Source organism: Thermobia domestica, chromosome 3 (assembly GCF_964235325.1).
Source record: "Thermobia domestica chromosome 3, izTheDome1.hap1.1, whole genome shotgun sequence".
Classification (NCBI taxonomy): Eukaryota; Metazoa; Arthropoda; class Insecta; order Zygentoma; family Lepismatidae; genus Thermobia; species Thermobia domestica.
In genome coordinates, this window is record NC_137456.1 from 130,585,788 (window position 1) to 130,605,524 (window position 19,737).

General features: G+C 35.0%; 1 protein-coding gene across 1 annotated transcript in view; it reads left to right on the forward strand.

Annotated features, from left to right (window-relative positions):
* Positions 1-19,737, forward strand: part of LOC145681504 (mitochondrial ornithine transporter 1-like) — a 94,847-nt gene that overhangs the window by 43,726 nt on the left and 31,384 nt on the right. The window contains exon 6 of the mRNA XM_081753151.1: positions 15,058-15,207. Coding sequence (XP_081609277.1) covers positions 15,058-15,207 — 150 coding nt within the window. The remainder of the gene's footprint in view (positions 1-15,057; positions 15,208-19,737) is intronic.

A 19,737-nucleotide genomic window follows, 5' to 3' on the forward strand; every position in this document is an offset into this window, starting at 1 on the left:
CACCAATGCTGCTGTGGGTGATAAGACAGTCAGTCACAACTAGAGGAAAGAAAGGAGATTGAGAGCCTTGACTGGACTAGCCATTAATCCTACTTTATTTTACTTCACAACAACGAATTTCCAACTGAATTTGTGAACGAAACACCATCTAGAGGATGGCATCTTTCCTTAATACTTTGACCCCCTTCTCAAAAACACAAAACGTGCTTTGTTGTGTGTTATGGTATACTAAAGGAGTGACTATTCCCAAAATTTCAGAATTTTTTATCCAGGCCCGTTGGAGATATTGGACAGTGAAACATGACAAATTGGCATAATTCCCCAACTTTACGATTTTTTCAGGCCTTTGGGAGCAACTACAGGTCTGCAAATTTTTGAGTATAAACTTATGACCCCAGACTACATGCACACACAAATTCAGACATCTACGTCAATTGCTTCATCTTCCTAAACATGTCTTCAATGTCCATAAATGTTGCTACTGTAGGCCCTGATTTCATCCCTTTCAAATGATTTTAGGCGAAAATGTTAAGAGGACAAAGCTTTAACTCTGCACAAGTTGAACGCACCCAGCAATTTTCAATTTGTTAGGACAAATACATGCTGAGGTATTCAAAACAACGTAAATGCCTGACATCGAGGAAACGCAAAATGACGGCACAAACTTCGTCGCTACGAGATGTTTCTAAAAATAATTAATTGTGGTTTTGAAGTACCCTGATATAGCATAAACATTCATGAACAAATTAGATTTGTTTGAAAAGGTCGAGTGACAATTTTTCTTTTTTCTCGATCACTTGGCATGGATTGGCCCACAGATAAGTAGTTCCAAAAGAAGAAGGAATGCCAGGAGCAAACTTATGCAACTGATCAAACAGTGAGTGGAAGACATAAAATTCCAGCAATGATGAATTTAAATATTTTTCTTTTAAAACATTGCTACAATACAAGTCAATCATTCAGTGATGATTTCAGGGGGTAGACCAGGGGGAAATTCCACCCCGGAGCTGCCAAATCCTCCCCCCCCACCCCCGCGTGCTTCAGGCTTCTCCTCATAATTATTAAAACAATTTGTGGAAAATGTCGTTAATGAAAAATAGGGAAGATTCAACGCTAAGGTCATGAAATTTATTCAACTAAGTGCGTATTTTCAAAACTTGGATACATTTTTACTGCTCAGTGAGAATGAATGTAAAGAACTCTGTGCTATATTTCAAATTAATGATGTCGATGCTGTTGTTGCGGATGCACGTTCTTTTAAATATGGAGCAAACTTGAAGATTTGAAGATTCTGGAACAGATTATGCTTCTTTTATTTTAAAAGCATGTGTTGGTTAGGAGGCTCTTAAACCTCTGGTTGAATATGTGTTGTGTATCCCTGCTTCTACTGCTACTGTAGAAAGGTCATTCAGTGCTATGAACAGAATCATGATAAAATTGCGAAATCGTATCGGTGAAGATACTCTTCAGTCATGTTTAAAAGTATCGATCGAAGGAGATATTTAGCCTACAGAAGATTTTATTCACGAGGTTATCAACAGGTATGCTGTGAAGAAACCCAAACGCATTCGACTGATATAATTATAAAAATGTGACTACTCTAATTTGTTACATTTTATAATAATTTGAAATAGACTATGTGATTGAAAAACTCAACAAAGCTTTTTTTACGTATGCAATAAATCATTTTCATTCACAGAATTTGTGCGAACGTTTTATCAGTTAAATAAGTCTAGTTTGAAACTTGTCTTTCAGTATAATTAACATTTTCAATGCTGTAGATTTTTAAGTTAATATTACCTTTTTCATATTGATAGCTATTTATTACCTCTAATTGCGTTACTGTCAGAAAGAAAGTGAAAATACTGAAATTTGAAGTTTAAGAATAGTTTTAACAAAAGAGACACTGACCAAAGCTTAAAACTTTACTTTATTTTAAATTATAATTTGTTACTGTTTCGGATATCTAGCATATCCTTCTTCAGACACGATCGAAATTAATGAAAATACAGACATATATATAAATGTTGTTATAACAGAGTTTAAATTCTTTAACCGTCATATATATATATATATATATATATATATATATATATATATATATAGAAACGAACATAGTATTAAATTGGTCAGTGTCTCTTTTGTTAAAACAATTAATCCAAAGCCATGAATAGTCTTACTATTTAAGAATAGTGTTAAGATTAAGAGCTTTTTAAGTTTAAAAATAATGTATTATCTATTATTAATATATTATGATATTTATAATATATGCAAGTTTGTAACTATTGTGCAGATTTGTCTACTTGTATGAGACACAATTATAAGCTGTACAGATAATCAGAATAATGTATAAGTTCTTTATATATTATCAAAATTTCCTTACGTCATCTCCTCGTTTATGCTCAGTGTAGGTTACCAATATTTTTGTGTATGTGTGCGCTTGTGTCTTTGAATTGTCTGTTCAAATATATAGGAATATGTATCGACAACAAAACTTTCTAAAATTTAAAAATTTGCTCTCTATTAATAAACTTTAACTGTAAAATATTTTAATAGTTTTTCACAATTTTTGTCGGTTTTTCCAGAGTCGATGAATACTTATGCCCCTTCTTCAAGTAAGAATTTAGCGGAAACTTGTAGGACATTTATAGTTTGTACTTTTCTCCCCCCCCCTGTGTATTAATATTCCCCCCGGGGAAAATGTTCTGAAATCATCACTGCAATCATTTCTGTTTGAAATTTTAAGCAAGGGCTTCTATGTCGGCGTTAAAAGAATTTTGAAATATCTTTGTTCTTTGCAATTGCATCAAAATCAGAAAAATGATATTCAAAATGTGTTTGTAAAGCATCCAAAGCTCAAAGACAAATATTGTCTCAGCTTTCTGACTGAATATTTGGTGTGTAAGCGAATTAAAATGTGTGAAATCCAAAATTTTTACCGGAAGGACTTAATGTGAGTGTACAAATCTGGCAGAAGCTAGTATTCTTGTAATTTTAAATTATGGTCATTCATATGTTTAATCAGTATAAATTCTAACTTCCTCAACCACTCGTTCTTGTGTAACTCAGTTAGATGATGATTCTTTTCATTCAAGAAAATTTCGGTTATTGTTCGGAGCTAAAAAGGAATCGCAGCTAAGCCAGCGTATTGCAGTATAATATGGTAAGTCATTTTCTCAACCTCTTCAATAAACTCACAGAATCGACTATGATTGAGCGTATATGATCTGATGTGATTAACAGCTGACATGACTGGCTCTAAAACTGCAGACATATCCAAGCATATTTCTCACAAAAGACTGTTGATGAATGATGCAATATACGATTAATGGTTTTGGATCACCATGATTTTCTACGGACTTTGATACGAGAGCAACGACGCCTTTATTTTTTTCCACATATGCTTTTGCCATCATCAGTAGTAATTAGAGATGCAAGGGCTCGGAAAAAAACCGGCTTTTTTGGAAAAAAACTCGGTTTTTTCTGCTTTGCTTTCTTGCTTCGGAAATTTTGGGCTTTTTTCAAAATACTGCTTTAAATTGATAAAACAGACTTTGTATCGCTTCTCTATAACACAAAAAATCATTTAATTAGTGGTTGATGCTGATAATAATATAAAACATCGAAAATAAACTATGAATTTCGAAAAAATATTTCAAACAATTTTTCTTCAACATATTTACATTATGAATTCCACAGGATTAACCAATGTATATAATAAGAATTTTTTAACCTCCTATATACAAAAGTAAGCAGAGTTGGCAAGAACCGTGGTTGTTTTTGAAAATGCCAAAAACCCGTTTTTTTGGGGGATGTTTAAACCAGGCTTTTTTGATTTAAACCAGGCTTTTTTGACTTAGATTTTTTGCTTTATGTATTTATATTACATATTCACAGAAATAGCCTAAGTTTGTTTCGCCTTGATGTTATTATGCAACAGCGGGGTTATGCCGGAAGAACTCCCATAAGCTTAAAGAAGTGCGGTCAGTAAATTTCTTAAGTTGAGAATCTCCCGCCCTAGCCATTGGGAAAATCCCGTCATTACTTGAAATGTAAGACAATAACCGGAAAATCCTGTTATTGCTTTGCATGTAAAATTTAAAGGTCAACGTACCATAATCAGTACGCTAAAACTGAGGTATTAAATTACAAATTTAGTACCGGTACGTAGATATCATTGAAAGTCCAATCCAAGCTAATGTTGGAAGCTACGTAGGCAATCGATAAATTTTGCCAATTTCTATCAATATATTTAAGCAATATTGGCTTCTTTATAAAACAACACGCATTTAGGCATGTAGAAATATACAATTTGGTTTGTTTCGTATATTTAGGCTTAACATCCTTACGAAATACCGAGGTTATCAAGGAGAAGACTTTCGCTTAAACTGACATCCGAACCGCTACTTGGGTTACGCATGAAAGAAGGATTGTGGTTCGACCGAGAATTGAACATGGGACACCTTGATTAAAAGGTGAAAGGGAAATAAAACTATTGCAGGTAGTTTGATATCTGGAAACGTTACCATGAAGTTCACACGATTCGCATTTTTTATTCTTTTTATTTTTGTGGTTTAAACCAGTTATTAAAAAATAAAAAGTTGGTGTAAATCAGCCAACCCTAAAAGTAAACACTTCTTTTTAAAGAATACACAAATAACTAGCAAAATAGTATGTAGTATTTTTACTTCAAAATATTCCATACCCTCTTTTTGAAACAAAATAAAATTAAAATAAAACATAAGAGAAATACTTAGATTTATATGATACACTTAAAGGCTGCACATCTAGAGCTTTTGGTTCTGTATATTCTTGAAATTCTACAGTTAAGTTTTATAGAACCACCATCACAGTTTACCCAATTCTCAAGTTTTCTGAATTTTTAACAAGAGGGATTCAACATATCATTACGGAACTCCCCCCCCCCCAAAAAAAGACTACGGAATATATTTAAGTTAAGCTAAATACAACTGCACAACAAACATGACTGAGTGATTAGCTTTTGCGCTTCTATCGGGAAGTCCGGGATTCAACCAGCATTCGACCATTCTGACAAAGCTTTTCTTCATTCCATCTGTGAATGTAGAAATAGTGCGTGTACTGTGAGTTGGGCGACTTCCTTTTTTATTGTTTTTAAATCGTTATTATTACTAATTACCAGCAGTGACGGTTTTGCGAAGGTTAGGGGGGCGGTCTTTCGGACTGAAGCCCGTTCCCCAAAGTTACGGAATGTCTGCAACAAACGAAATATCTATTATTTATGCCTTTACTCATAAACTTTAAGCTCCCGTCAAATAAAAATTACGAATGTTTAAAAAAACTAAACATTAGTAAGAAACCCTTCCCAAAATACTTTTCTAAATCCGCCACTGATTCTCAGTATAAAATGATTTTTAAAGTTGTATCCGGAAGATTATTGCTAAACATATAAACGAAACGAAATATTAGTTATGCCTGTATTCATAAACTTCAAGCACTTCCCAAATAAAATTAGGACTTTTTAGGAAACGAAACAATCAGAAAAAACCCTCCTAAAGTACTTTTCTAAATCCGCTACTGATTATTTGTATAAATTGGTATTCAAGGTTGTGTCCGGAAAATTAATGCTAAATCACTTCACAGCTACAGTATAACAGAAATGTGGAAGTACGGTTTGACGGATATATTGAAAAACGTACGCTTTGACGAATAAATAGAAAAACGGGCAAGTTTAACTTTTGCGCTAGAAGCTAGAGTACTAAAAGCTCTTAGAAATGAAACACGGATGACAAACTAGAGAAGAAAAAAGATGTCGATAACTCAAAAGTTAAAATAAAGTTAAATAGCCTCTAAAATTACCCTCAAATACTACATTCTTCATGTTAGCTTTAATTCGTAAAACATGTGCTCCATCCATCTTGATGGTGAATTTCAGAGCGAAATATCACATTCAGGTCATGGAATTTTTATCTAACTATAGAATATACTATAAGAAAGCTATTTAGATAGAAAAATCATGAAGTTGAAAAAAGCCAAAATTTCCAAAATTCTCGTTTTTTTCCCAAAAAAGCCGGCTTTTTATGTGAAAAAAACCATCGATTCAAAAAAGCCGGCTTTTTTGCATCTCTAGTAGTAATACACTTTTTCTCTGCCATTGAAGATGGTTTTTCTGAACAATATTTACAGCTAATTTAAAAATATCTTCTCCAGTGGTCGTGCCGTGAAAACTATGAATGCCAAGACGCTCTACATACATTTTGTAGCTTTTATCTATCCCTCGAATGAGAAGTAACACCTAAACAGTAACTGAAACATCTATTGACTCATCCAGGGTCAAAGATAACCACTCGATTTTTGTCAGACGATTGAGTTAACACTCGCCCAGCGAAGATACTAGAAACACTGTTAAAAATACTTTCTTAAATTTGAGAAACCGTTTCTTATCCATGCACCGAGATAATATTTTCTTAGAAGTGAGATTTGACAATTCTCACTTGTAAGGAAAGTAACAGTATATTTTCTCGTTTCATTTTATACAACCTCATGTACTTTTCTTTATTTCTCGCTAATGAGAGTTTCAAACACTTGTTTCTGAGAAAAGATATTCTCGGTGCACAGATAAGAAACGATTTCTCAGATTTAAGAAAGTATTTTTAACAGTGAATAACGTATCCGACGAACATAGGGTCATTTTTGACCCATCAATATTTTACTTGTTTTTAAGAAGAACATAGTATTATTACTACATTTCCAATTAATTTAAAGTTTGATATTAGTGGTGAGCATGTTGGTCTTCAGTGGCGGATCTTGAAGGTCAAAATGGGGAAGGGGGCAGCCAGAACCCAGACTACGATAGCTTGGGCACTTTCTTGTTGCTGTCTAATCAGTTCACGAAATATCTCATCTAAGTTTTCAAAAACTTTTGCTCAGACATTATTACCGAACAGAGAACAGACGCGCACAGTTTATTTACATTCTTCGTCTGCATGAGTCAAATTGGACCAAAATGTTTGATATTTACTCTGATAGGTAGTGTTACCAGTTCATGAAAGGAAATTTCCCGTCCGTATACACATGAAATTTTCTCACATGATTCAATGTTTCCCGCAAATATATAACGCACATAAACACACCCAGATATGAGTATATATTACTATGAGTTTCCATTGGTACATATTTTGAAGAAAATTATCTTATATCCTACATATTTGGAATAAATAGGCATGGGCGCGAGACGCGAGAACGCTAGAAGTCTCGTCTCGTCTCGTCTCGCAAACGAGACGTAACGCGAGACGAGACTTATAATATTTTGCGAGACGAGAACGCGAGACGAGACCTGATATATTTTGCGAGACGAGAACGCGAGACGAGACTTCAGCAAGTCTCGCGGTCTCGCATACATTTGTGTTATTGATATGGTATTCTTTTGCAAGTACCATCATACATATTGAAGAGAAGATAGTTAATAATATCAGGATCAAGTTTTGTAATAAACATGAGTGTACCGACAGTAGAGCGCCAGCAAAGAGAGTGATGGCAAAAGAGCGACGACCAGGAGAGCGTTAGCCAATAGATCGACGGGTCAAAAGGCGACGCACAAGGAAAGCGACGGTCCAAAAGGGCGACGCACAGAGATCGATAAACTATTGATCAAATGCTTGAAACGTGGTCATAATTCAAAATCAGTAAAAATGGACAAAAATTGCTATAATGAGACTTTTGATCTTGTTAATTATCAATTTGACATCAAATAAAAAAAATGGAGAAAGTAAAAATTGGAAAAAAGTAAAATTGGTGAACTGGACTTAGTACATTGGTGCATTTGACTTTGTTGATTACAAACTTATTATTTGACATTAAAATTTAAAAATTAAAAATGGCGTATCCATATAGCGGACTGCGTCTGAAAAAGTTTGAGATTCGAGAGGGAAAGATACTTTGTCTACTTCAATAGCTAGGACAGAGTCAATCTACCAGTCATTTATTAATTAAAATATAAGTTAATGAAGTCATTTTAATTTTTCAGTTAAACAATTGTTCTTCTCCCCCTTATTTTTCGAAAGCTTAGTCCTCAACCATATAGAGTCATTCCACCTGAAAGCGAAAAATCGAGCAAGACAGTCGATTATGTGAATGATAATAACCAGAAATATATATAAAGTTCTAAACCGTGTGGAACAAAAAGGCACAGTGGAATACTAACAATATTTTGATTCGAGCAAGAAATATGCTTCCTCCACAAGTGGTGAAAATTTCCATTTGTATTTCCACTTACTTCTGTCCCGGCATGTGTTTACGTGGCTACACGTTCCTTGCTGCTTCATGTTCCTTAGCAGCTGTAAAATTCCACAAAAACATTCTTGTAAACAAAGTCCGGGTGTAAAAAGGAATGCAATCACAAACGACAGTTGTGTTTTTCTGTTTTCAATCCTTTTAGTAGACTCAGTTCACGATTGTTTGTAATTGCTTGCAAAATTTGATTTTGTTTGTAGCGGTTTCAGACCCTGGAATACAGACAACACAACAATCTTGATGTAGCGTTGGAGCTTCAAAAGGCTGTAATGGTCACATCTGTTTTGGAGATTGATATGTATTGCTTTCTTTTCTTTCTTTCTTTCTTTCTTTGTTTCTTCTTCTTCTTTTTTTTTTTGAATTTTGGAGCAACAACAACAATATAAAGTGACAACATCAAAACAGATACTTTAGTGAGGCTCAGAAACACAAATTTGACCGTTTTAGTCATTTCCGATCAGAAGTTAGAGGGGGCATAGCTCAGCATCGTTCTCTATGCACTATATACTTTATACCACTAGCACTAATAGGAATTAGAAACATAAAAGATGATTTTTTTTCTATAGAAAGTACAGATGATACTTATTATTCTCTCAAAATTACGTTCCCTTTGACTCAACAATTTTTTCAATATTTCTTCCGAAAATATAATTTTGGTTTAATTCATCGACTTGGACTAAAAAGATCCAAATATTTCGTAACCCAAAATGTGTATTTGCGTCACTACTACGTGGTAAAAAAAAAAAAAGGCCTGTCCACATATCTATAGTGCAATTTTGAATTTATTTATTTATTCATTTTCGATAGAGCTCCAAGAAAATGAACATAACTTAAGATTCACCTATGGCCGTATCTTCATCATGAATGGCGTGCATTACAAACCATTCCATTTTCCTTCCTATCATATATTGATAAGTGTTCAAACACTCAAATCTCGAATGCGACCGCACGAAGATTTTGGCATAATTTGTCATTTCCACATGAAATAACCCTATAGGTATTGTCTACATGTTCAGTCGAATCTCCATGGAAGTTATTCCCTTCATCACCTTCGTTTGAGTCGTCTAAATTTTTGTCAGCTTCCGTGTTGGAAATAATTAAAAGGTTTACACCTTCAGATGACAAATTCTTCATTTTCTTATGAAATGATTTGCCCAAAGAAGAAATGAAAGGATCTGTTGTTGCCAAAAGCCTTCGGAACTTATCATCCATGTTTTCAATACGAAAACAGTTTCGACAGAAATTCTGACAAGCTGACAAAAATTCAGACGGTTCAGACGATGAATTCGATAAAGATTCGGCTGAACGTGTAGACACTTATGATGATGAAGCTTTCGCAAAAGGAGGAGAACAACAACAATTGTTTCGCTGAAAATATCTTCAGTAAATTGTCCACTGATTTCGCGTGTTTATTCTTTATGTAACTCCTCCTGTACCATTACCACGCTAAATAAACACCAAAAATGAATTGAATTCAGGTCTGGTCATACCGAAAGTGAAAATGTTTACTATTTGCCTAAACAAACAGCTAAATTTCCGTATTTTGTTTTGTTTAGTCTTGTTTTTGAGGCTAGAGATAGAGACTGGGCGAGACAAAATCAAATCTGTCTCGCCACGTGACCAGGACTGGTGATATTCAAGAAACAGTTCACATTTGTTTCGAGATAATACATTAACGACATCTCAAGATAGACTAATTTTTCCTCTTGTCGCATCTCGTGAGCATCATTAGTTAATATAAAAACTACTAATACTATAGAATTAAACTCGTTTGGATCCGACACTACTCGAAACTTCAGCAAATATCGAGTCGAATTGGAGATTATTTGAACCGAGTTCTCGAGTGGATATAAAATATTTGTATTTCGAGTGAAGCCAAATTTAAAGAAAATTTGTTTGAACTTGCTCGTCCCCAACCCTCGAACAAAATGGGTCCAGAAAAGGTAAATCAATATTGTGCGTTCGTGCTGTACTTTGCAGTAAGGAACAATGCTGTCATAATTATGAACGCCCTAAAGATGTTAATGTTCTACAAAATTGATACCTTAGAAGTGCATGGTTCTCATCGAAACATCCCTTCCACACAACATCATCACCTGAAATCGTAGAGACAATCGCAGGCGAAGGCAAGTCAGTGACTAATAGTTTATTTCTAAACTTTTGGGCTAGCATTTATTTGAACATTTACTATAAATTATGTCGACTAGTGGAAATGAAAAAAATACAATTTTCCTTTGTGTTATGAAATTTGTATTGATTTTTTTATGTTTTACTGTTATTTTGGTAGTTTCAAAGTATCTAGTTAACGGGGGAAGTGTTGTGACTTTTCGGCAACACTGATAGTTGCTTAGTTAGCTGTTCTTCTTTCTTGAAATGGTTTGATCAGGTTGTTACAATTACTGATTTCATGATAGGTTTAAGTTAACAAGGTTAATCAAAATCTAGTTATTTTAGGAGATTTTCTCATGACAAAAGATTCAAGAAATAAAGATTGTGTTAGTTTTTCTTTGTCACTAATTTCCCAAAATGCAATAAAATAGATTCTTCCATTATCTACACTGTTTTCTTTATTTTCTCTTTGGGGTCGTGAGCCAAGATCTTTGGTCATAAAGTTCTTGAGGAGGGGGAGGCAAATAGGGGAAAAAACGACACGTTTTGTCTTGTTTATCCACCCTTCTCCTGATGATGAGACATCTTGACAAATCATAAAAGCAGGATAGCAAACACCAGTACAATACATTTTTTTTTTTTATTTCTTTATTGAGGACATATTTGGAAGCTGTCTTTTCGGAAAATTTTGTCGAAACAATGAACTTAGGTAACATTGCATATTCGCGGCTGCGGTTTCTGGTCTTCTGTTATTGCACCCTCGGTAAAAATATCCTAGTTCAAAAATATACGGCTCGCTTTGATTTTTCCTTCAGTGCAGAGATTCGAGGCGTCGGTCAGAGGATATCATATCTTCTCTCTCTCTCTCTCTGTCTGTCTCTGACACTCTGACTTTCTTCTTCCTATTTTCAATGCATTATATATATATGAAGGAAAAAGACACGTGTTTAGCTCCAATGTGATGTAAAGCCTCTCGGTTTAGAACAGATTTGTTCCCCCTGCCCACCAAATTGTTTTCTTACGGTAACTTGTTTTATGAAGGCAGAAAAAAGGCCTAGTGGCTTGTTTAAGAAGGAAAATTTTTTAGTCAAAATAAAGCAGTTGGTTCTTTCCGCAAACATAAATTTAGGATAAATGGATTTATGGCTGCAAGACAGATCCTCTCACCAAAACCAGAACTGATATCTGCTTAGCTTTTATTCGTCAGAAAAGGAGGGGGTACTTTTTATGGTTTTGTTTTCAGTTTGAGGAAAAAACTAGTGTTTCAGATTGCAAACAGTTTGAAATATTATTTCAGATGAGTTTGGTTCGTTGCGTGAATTTCATTCCATTCCTCAGTTTGCGAAAAACGATTTGTATTGAGATGAAAGCAGTAGCGGATCGATACCATAATCTAAGGTAGTTCTGCACAGTGTGTTTTTTTTTTTTTTTTTTGTATATTAAATTTCCCGTGCAGTAATTAATTATAAAATGTACATGAACCGCGTATCTTTTAGCACTCTAATCGTTATACGTAAATCACAATTATAATTGAAATTAACAAATATATATAAAACTTTACTGAATCGCAACCGAAACACTATTGTTTTGCTTATTGGCTGTCAGTGGCGAATTTAGGATTTTGTTTCGGGAGGAGATATACACAGCATATGAACAAGCACTTAATTTTTCCTTTGGGATGCCTACAAGTTTAAATGAATTTCGGGGGATCTTGAGCCTTATAGCTCCTCTCTAAATACGCCACTGTTGCGTGTAACAAACTTTAAAAATACCATATCCATATCGTAAGAAACACTGTTTTCAGATACCATAACAAATTTGGATTCACGTAATGTCTACAGGTAGAAATTTTATTAACACTGCTGAGTTATAAATATTTTATCGTTTGTAAATAGTCTATATGACGTGTCTTCTGCTACACAAAATGTCCTATTACTCTATCATTAAAGTTCGGCATGATGGATATGAAATCGCGCTCGATTGATAAGGCAGCCAAAGCATTCTTTCCTGACATATTGTGCTTCTCGAAAATGTTTTAACTATTTTAAAATTAGAGAAGTAACGTTCTGCTTCAACTATTGTCGTTGGGGTATTAGAAGAATTTCCAAAAGGTTTATGGTTTCCTTAAAAATGTCACACAAATTGTGTTTGTTCAGAAAATTTGCACAAACTTGAACATGGAATACTATTACTTTCAATGCACACAACAATTACACTGAACACCGTTATCAAAAACAAGAGAAGGGAGCCTCATGTACATCACGTCGTGTGTCTTCGGCTTCTTCGGGAGTATTCGTGAGTTCTGAGCTGCTGGGAGTGCAGCTCTAGTAAATCCTATCCAAGAGACAAGGAAAACGTAATACAGTGCGGCTTGTGAAGATTTTTTTTTTTCAATGCTAAAGCATAGGGCAATCCGTGCACAGCTCTTGCAATATTATTAAGCTTCAGAAGGTGTTTCCAGTAATACTACGATATATAGCATATCCAGTAGTACAATTTCAGGACACCGTTAGAAAGAATATCATGATTACATGTTATTACCTTGATTAAACACAATTCAACTCAATTGAAAATACATTTATGCCACTAAAATAGCTGGTAGTTCTGCAGCTCTGCAGTACTTATAGGCAAGCCGCCCCTGGATGAAAGTGCATTTAAGTTGTGAAATATATATTACTAACGCTGCATGTTTACTATAAATACGGCTATTTGAGTTACCGTTCTTACCAAGTTATTTGAAAGCTTTTATCTTGCAAGTAAGATTACTCAAATGTAACATGCCGATTTCATTCATACTTCACATAGACAGAGACTACAGAAAACTGGCATTTTTTAATACCGAGAATGTGTGGTGTAAAATCAAGCATTGTAAATCGGAATGAGTGGATAAGCATTGTGTAACAATGCAACTATGAAACAAAACTATGTAAACTTTGAGTATACATTGTTTTAAAAGGGTCGAATGAAGACTACTTTATTCCAGTATTGATTTGCGAGACCGCGAGACGAGACTTCCAAAATTTTGCGAAACGCGAGACGAGAACTTAGGTCTGCGAGACGAGACGAGAACAGCTTTTGATTTTGCGAGACGAGACGAGACTTGTTTCAGTTCTCGTCTCGTTTGGTCTCGCGCCCATGCCTAGGAATAAAATATCCCGCGTTCCCGCCACTGATATGAATTTCCCGTTTTGTGAGAATTTTGGCAACACTGCTGACATGTTGGAGCATCCTAAGGGAATGAGCAAGTGATCATGAGTAGAAGTGATCATGCAGAGTGAGTAAAATGGCAACAAATCTTACGGTGTGAGGTAGACAAGACAAATAAAATATCCTTCACGTAAACAGCGAAGACCGGTTCAATTGTTTATTTGTGCTTGACTAATAAAGAATGTTAGGGTAATAGAAGTGTTACTACAGTACATGGTACGTAGGTTAAAAGAAGCATACCTAGGTCGATGACCGGAAAAAGGAAGAAGAAATAGGAAAAAAAAGTTAACATAAAACATTTATGGGTCAAAAATGACCCGATCTCCGTTGAGCGAGTGTTTATATATATATATATATATATATATATATATATATATATATATATATATATATATATATATATATATATATATATATATATATATATATATATATATATATATATATATATATATATATATATATATATATTGAATATCATTTACTCTTGAAGCTACAGTGTTTGCTGACAAACTGATTTTTAAAAAATAAATTAGCTTTTTCTGGACACATTTCTTCTGCTGCTGCAATCATGCAATCCTTGATTCATTTGCCGTCAGTAAATAGTTTCCTGTTTCGCTATTGAATGAGCCAGGTGGAAACTAGAATGAGTTGTTGCTTCTTGTTCAGCATTTATTTTCTGAGGTTCAACCCGCTTTTCAAAGATTCATATTTTTCTAACCGTAGGCTACCAGTAAATTTGGAGTAATTCTGAGAATGTTGTCTCATAATGTCGTTTAACATTGTAAGAACTGATATTTCTTCATTGGAAATTATACACACACATTCTTACTACTTGACTCAATTACGATATATTGATATCCACATTGTTCTTTAAATGTTCTGCACTCACTGTCTATATTTCGTTTCTTTTCTATATTTATACAAATCCACACAAAAGGCACATAACTTCAAATCAAAATAATGCTAATTAATATATTTACAAGCCGAGGTTCTGAATAAATAGAATGCATTGAGGTTTTATTTACTCACAAATAAACACATTGTATTTTCACTAAGAAACTATATAATAGGAACAAAACGCACTAGTTGCATTATATTTCGCTTTTCAGATGGTACTTGTCATTTCGAACTCAAAATTTACAACTGTCACGTGTTTAATAAAGAGCAAGACTGAGATCCCAATTAAAGTTATAAACCCTTTCATGATTTAGCAATTCAAGAGAGAAAAATATTTATACGAGAAGACTAAAATCAATGGGAGCGCGAACAACTTATTAGCGTAAAAAACTTCTGGCAAGTTTTGCAATAAGTATTCTACATCAGAATATTTCTTAGTAAAATATAAATTTCAATTATTGTTATTATTATTATTATTATTATTATTATTATTATTATTATTATTATTATTATTATTATTATTATTATTATTATTATTATTAAATTTTACTATTACATCGAATTTTACAGGTTCATTACAAACGATCATTGCTGGTGGAGTGGGAGGAATATCGTTTTGGATAACAGTTTTTCCTGCGGATGTTGTGAAGTCTAGAATTCAGGTTACTGGATCTAAAGAGCCTATGACAGTAGTTGTTTTACGTATTGTGAAGTCTGAAGGTAAATTTAGCAATTATTACCTTTCGGTACTGGCATGGTAGTAATTCTTTAAAATAATTCAAGATGGAGTTTTGTACTTTCGTCAACGCAGTTTTCTTAGGGTCTACCGGTACAAAACAGCATTACGCATATATATATATACAGAGTGTTTAATAAGTAATGGTCATAAATTAAACCGTAGATAGTACACGCCAAAACTAACAACTAACAAAAAAGTCTTAGTAAAGATGTGTCCGCAAACGCTTCGTAACGGAGATAGGGGCTGTCGAAAGTGTGGGAAAATGAAGTTTAGAGGCGAATATCTCAAAAAGTATGAATCGGACAGAGAGCGGTCGAATGAATGATTATCAAAGTCAGACCTGCGCTACGCAGAAATGCATGGTTGATAAGTCTGCAATGCGCGCGTAAGGGATTCCCCAAAGAAAAGAAGGAACTCCCGGAAAATTGTCCAAGGATAGGGAGCTCGAGATGAACATCGATGGCGAGTCTATCCACCAGTAATTCATAAGTCGTGGTACCAGGTCGAAAGCTTGAAAAGATACAAAATGGCGGACAACGTTTACGTGCCGTGTGTGGTTGCATAACCAGCAAGAAACGAGAGAGGCAATCGAAGAAAGGTGGTGGTGCATGTTGTGAACTACTTGAGAGCACATTCCTAAGACGAGTTATCAACCATGCATTTCTGCATAGCGCAGGTCTGACTTCGATAGTCATTCATTGGACCGCCCCCTGTCCGATTCATACTTTTGAGATATTCATCTCTAAACTTCATTTTCCCACACTTTCGACAGCCCCTATCTTCGTTACGAAGCGTTTGCTGACACATGTTTACTAAGACTTTTTTGTTAGTTTTGGCGTGTACTATCTACGGTTTAATTTATGACCATTACTTATTAAACACCCTATATATATATATATATATATATATATATATATATATATATATATATATATATATATATATGTGTGTGTGTGTGTGTGTGTGTGTGTGTATTGGGGGGGTTGAGCACTTTATGGCTTAATGTCCTTTAATAACAATAATAATGATAATCTAACAACTTAATGTTCCAAGGTAATAACCTTCATTTCGTTTTTGGGAAGAGATATTCCTGTCTATTATTATCATTAGAATATTCTATTGCTTTTTTTTATTTTTTTTTTAGAGAGAAAGAGGAGTACTGCTGATCTCATATATTCTCCCTATGTAGACTTCACAAACACTACCGTTCTCAATGTATAACAAAGGAGAAGAGGCCTCGAGCCAACTTTGTCTCTATATCAGCGCCCATATTTTGTACAGAGAAGCACTCGCATCTACACCCTTATTTCGCTATAATTTTCCACAATTATTCAAAAGACATATGTGCATAGAATGCATACTGTGTTGCTATTGTTACTACCACTACTCAACGAAATAGGTGGTGTTAACGTAACTCAATTTTAACACAGGTCAGTGGTCTCACTGTTGATACATAATGTAAATTTTGAAATTTAAAATTTAAAAATACAGTATGATAATTAATTATAAAGTACTAATTTTATTTCATCACTTTCAGCCCAACAAATGAAATTCAAACAATTCGCACCCTGGGTCTTGATCATCAATACTGTGTCTTATTCTTTGTCTTTCACAGCCAAGTCTTGGTCCTGCATTTCGTAGTCTTGGTGGTCTTTCATGCTATACAAGAACCAAGAATGCTAACCTCATCGGTACAAATGAAGACCAAGTGTGATTTTGCTTATGGTCTTTCATACTATACGGAAAGAAAGAAAATATGCTCATCGCTACGTAGTGATCAGCAAAACAAGGCCAAGAACAAGATTACCATGCACTTCGTTTTGTATATCCAATCTTTATCTTGTTCTTGTATCGATGTTCTTGGACTTGGTGAAATGAAATGAAATATTCAGTTTAAGGTCCCTCGATTCTGCACCGAGGCTAAGGGAGATGGTGACCATGAGAAATGAATGAAATGGTGGAATGAAGAAAGTGGGAGGAAACAGGAGAACCCCGAGAAAATCCACTACACGGCGTTTCTCCACCACAAAGCCCACTTAGCACAAGCTGGGATCGAACCATGGACACCACGCACCAGAGGTGAATTCTCTACCACTGAGCCACCGCGACCCCGCTTGGGCTTGGTCGTCCATATCCAATCTTTCTTTTGGCCTTGCTTAAACAACTTCTAGTTTTGTTCTAAATCCAGACTCCATATTGGCGTACATAATATTACAGTCGATTGGTAAAATCAGTATTCCACATTTAAAAATTACACACAAATATAAAAATAAGCATTTACCATAAAAACACTAGCTGCAAGTGTTCAAAATAGATTTATGGTTTCTATAAAATCAATTGAAAATAGCTATTTTTAATTAGGCAGCTACTGAAAAACAGCAGGTTTCGACTCCAGCCGAGTTTAAGCTCAACCTAAACTCAGTTGACCAAAGTGAACTGACCCGAGTGACCCGACCCGACAACCTGACCCGTGCTGACCTGATTGACCCGAGCTGATCCGACTGACCCGACCCGAGTAACCTGACCCGACCCGAGCTGACCCGACTGACCCGACCCGTTTGAGAGCACTAATAACGGTTGACCAGCTTCAGGGCAGATTTATTAAAGTAGGAGAACATTTAAATTTACAAACGTAGGTATAATTTCTAATTGCTTTTCTTTAGTAACTGAAAAAATACTTCTTGCATAACAGCTGTGAGTTCTATTTTATTAAAACTAGTGATGAGCAAATGCAAGACCAAGACCAAAACCGGGGTTGTCTTAGTCTCGCACATCCAGCCTTAGTCTTGGTCTTGCACTGGAACCTTTGGTCTTTGTCTTGGTCTTACACACCCAGTCTTGGTCTTGGTCTTGGTCTCGCATGCAAGAGTCTTGCAAGTCTTGCATTTAAGAAATCTCAAGCTTTTCATAGGTAAATTTTAGTATGGATATAAGGGATAATAAACTCTACAATGCGCCAATAGTAACGGAAATACAATGCATGTTTCTAAATGTAATATAGTTTAACTTTGTGTATCATGATGGTGTAGAACATAGGTAATGACCTTTCCTTTTCTAATGGGTGCCCACGCTTCACTAGCATAGGAAAATTAAGCCAAAAATGGCTCGGAACGGGGAAAAAGATATTAGAAAGCAAATTTTCATTTTAATACATTCTATGGACTCCCCTGATACTCCACAGAAAAGTCCTAAAATATCCCACGTGGGCAGCCGCCTGAAATGACATCATCAATATGGCAGCCACGCAACTACGACTACTTATGCTGATGCGGTAATATCTCATCACAGAACTAAGATACAAACTTCGTTCTGGTGCAAAATTAAAGATAAGGCATTGTATAAGTGATTTCAGCTAATACCGTTCTTCATTCACTCTCTTTTCATGTCACATCTAGTAACAAAGTTACCCAGTAAACCACAAGACCCCGCGGTGCGGGGGGTCCGGACCCTAAGAGGCCCAAGGGCTTTCAAAGGTCTTCCTGCACCTTGCCTGTAAATACTAACTTTTAAAGCACTTGAAAAAGAATGATATTTTAACAATAGTTTAATAACTTGAACCACGTAATGAGCTACCACAACTGACATGACGCATGAGATGTCTCTTATTTTTACTAACCAATCTACCCAAAGGCCAGATTAAGTATCTCAATCATGATATTCAAAATTAGATCATTCATTGCCTGTCTTCAAACTTAGAAGCTAATTTGTTGAATGTAATTAAGAGTGTAATTTTTCTCATTAATCATTGATACGACTCAATATTTATCAAATGAGTTTCATTATTCGCTATGTAAATTTTACTGAAGTAAACGAGAGCTTAGAAAACGAAGTTTTTAGACAGGTCGAGATTGAAGAATTGTTTTTAGGATTTTTACATGTAAGAAATCCAACTGCATCCAGGCTTGCAACTCTAATAATAAGTCATTTGGAGAAATTTGGATTGTCTTGAAAACATGCAAAGGGAAGGAATGTGATGGTGCTACTGTGATGAGTGGTGCTTACTCAGGTGTTCAAAAGACACTTGAAGAAATTGAGGAACGGCTTACATATATTCACTGCGCGGTACATGACCTAAACCTTGTCATTAATGATGCCGTCAAAGGTGTAAAAGAAGTTGCCAGTTACTAAACAGAGCTCCAGGATTTGTATATATTTTTTGGTCAAAGTATAAATAGGTGGAATATTCTGTCGTCATTGACAGGAGAATCAGATGTCACTTGGAAAAGCTCAATCCAATCAGATGGGCCTCACGGTGCCATACCATTGTAGCTATCAGGTTGAGGTATGCTGATATAATGAAAACTCTTCTAAAACTTTCACTGACAAGTAAGAAGGATAAAGAATTATCGGAAGTAGAGTGATTAGCGAAAGTCATGAGTTCCTTCGATTTTGTGTTTCTGACTGTGGTGCTGTCAAAAATAGATTCACAACTTAACATCCCATCACAACTTCTCCAAATTAAACAAATGGACTTTGAGAATGCTTTACGCACTCATGAAGAGAGCCGAGAG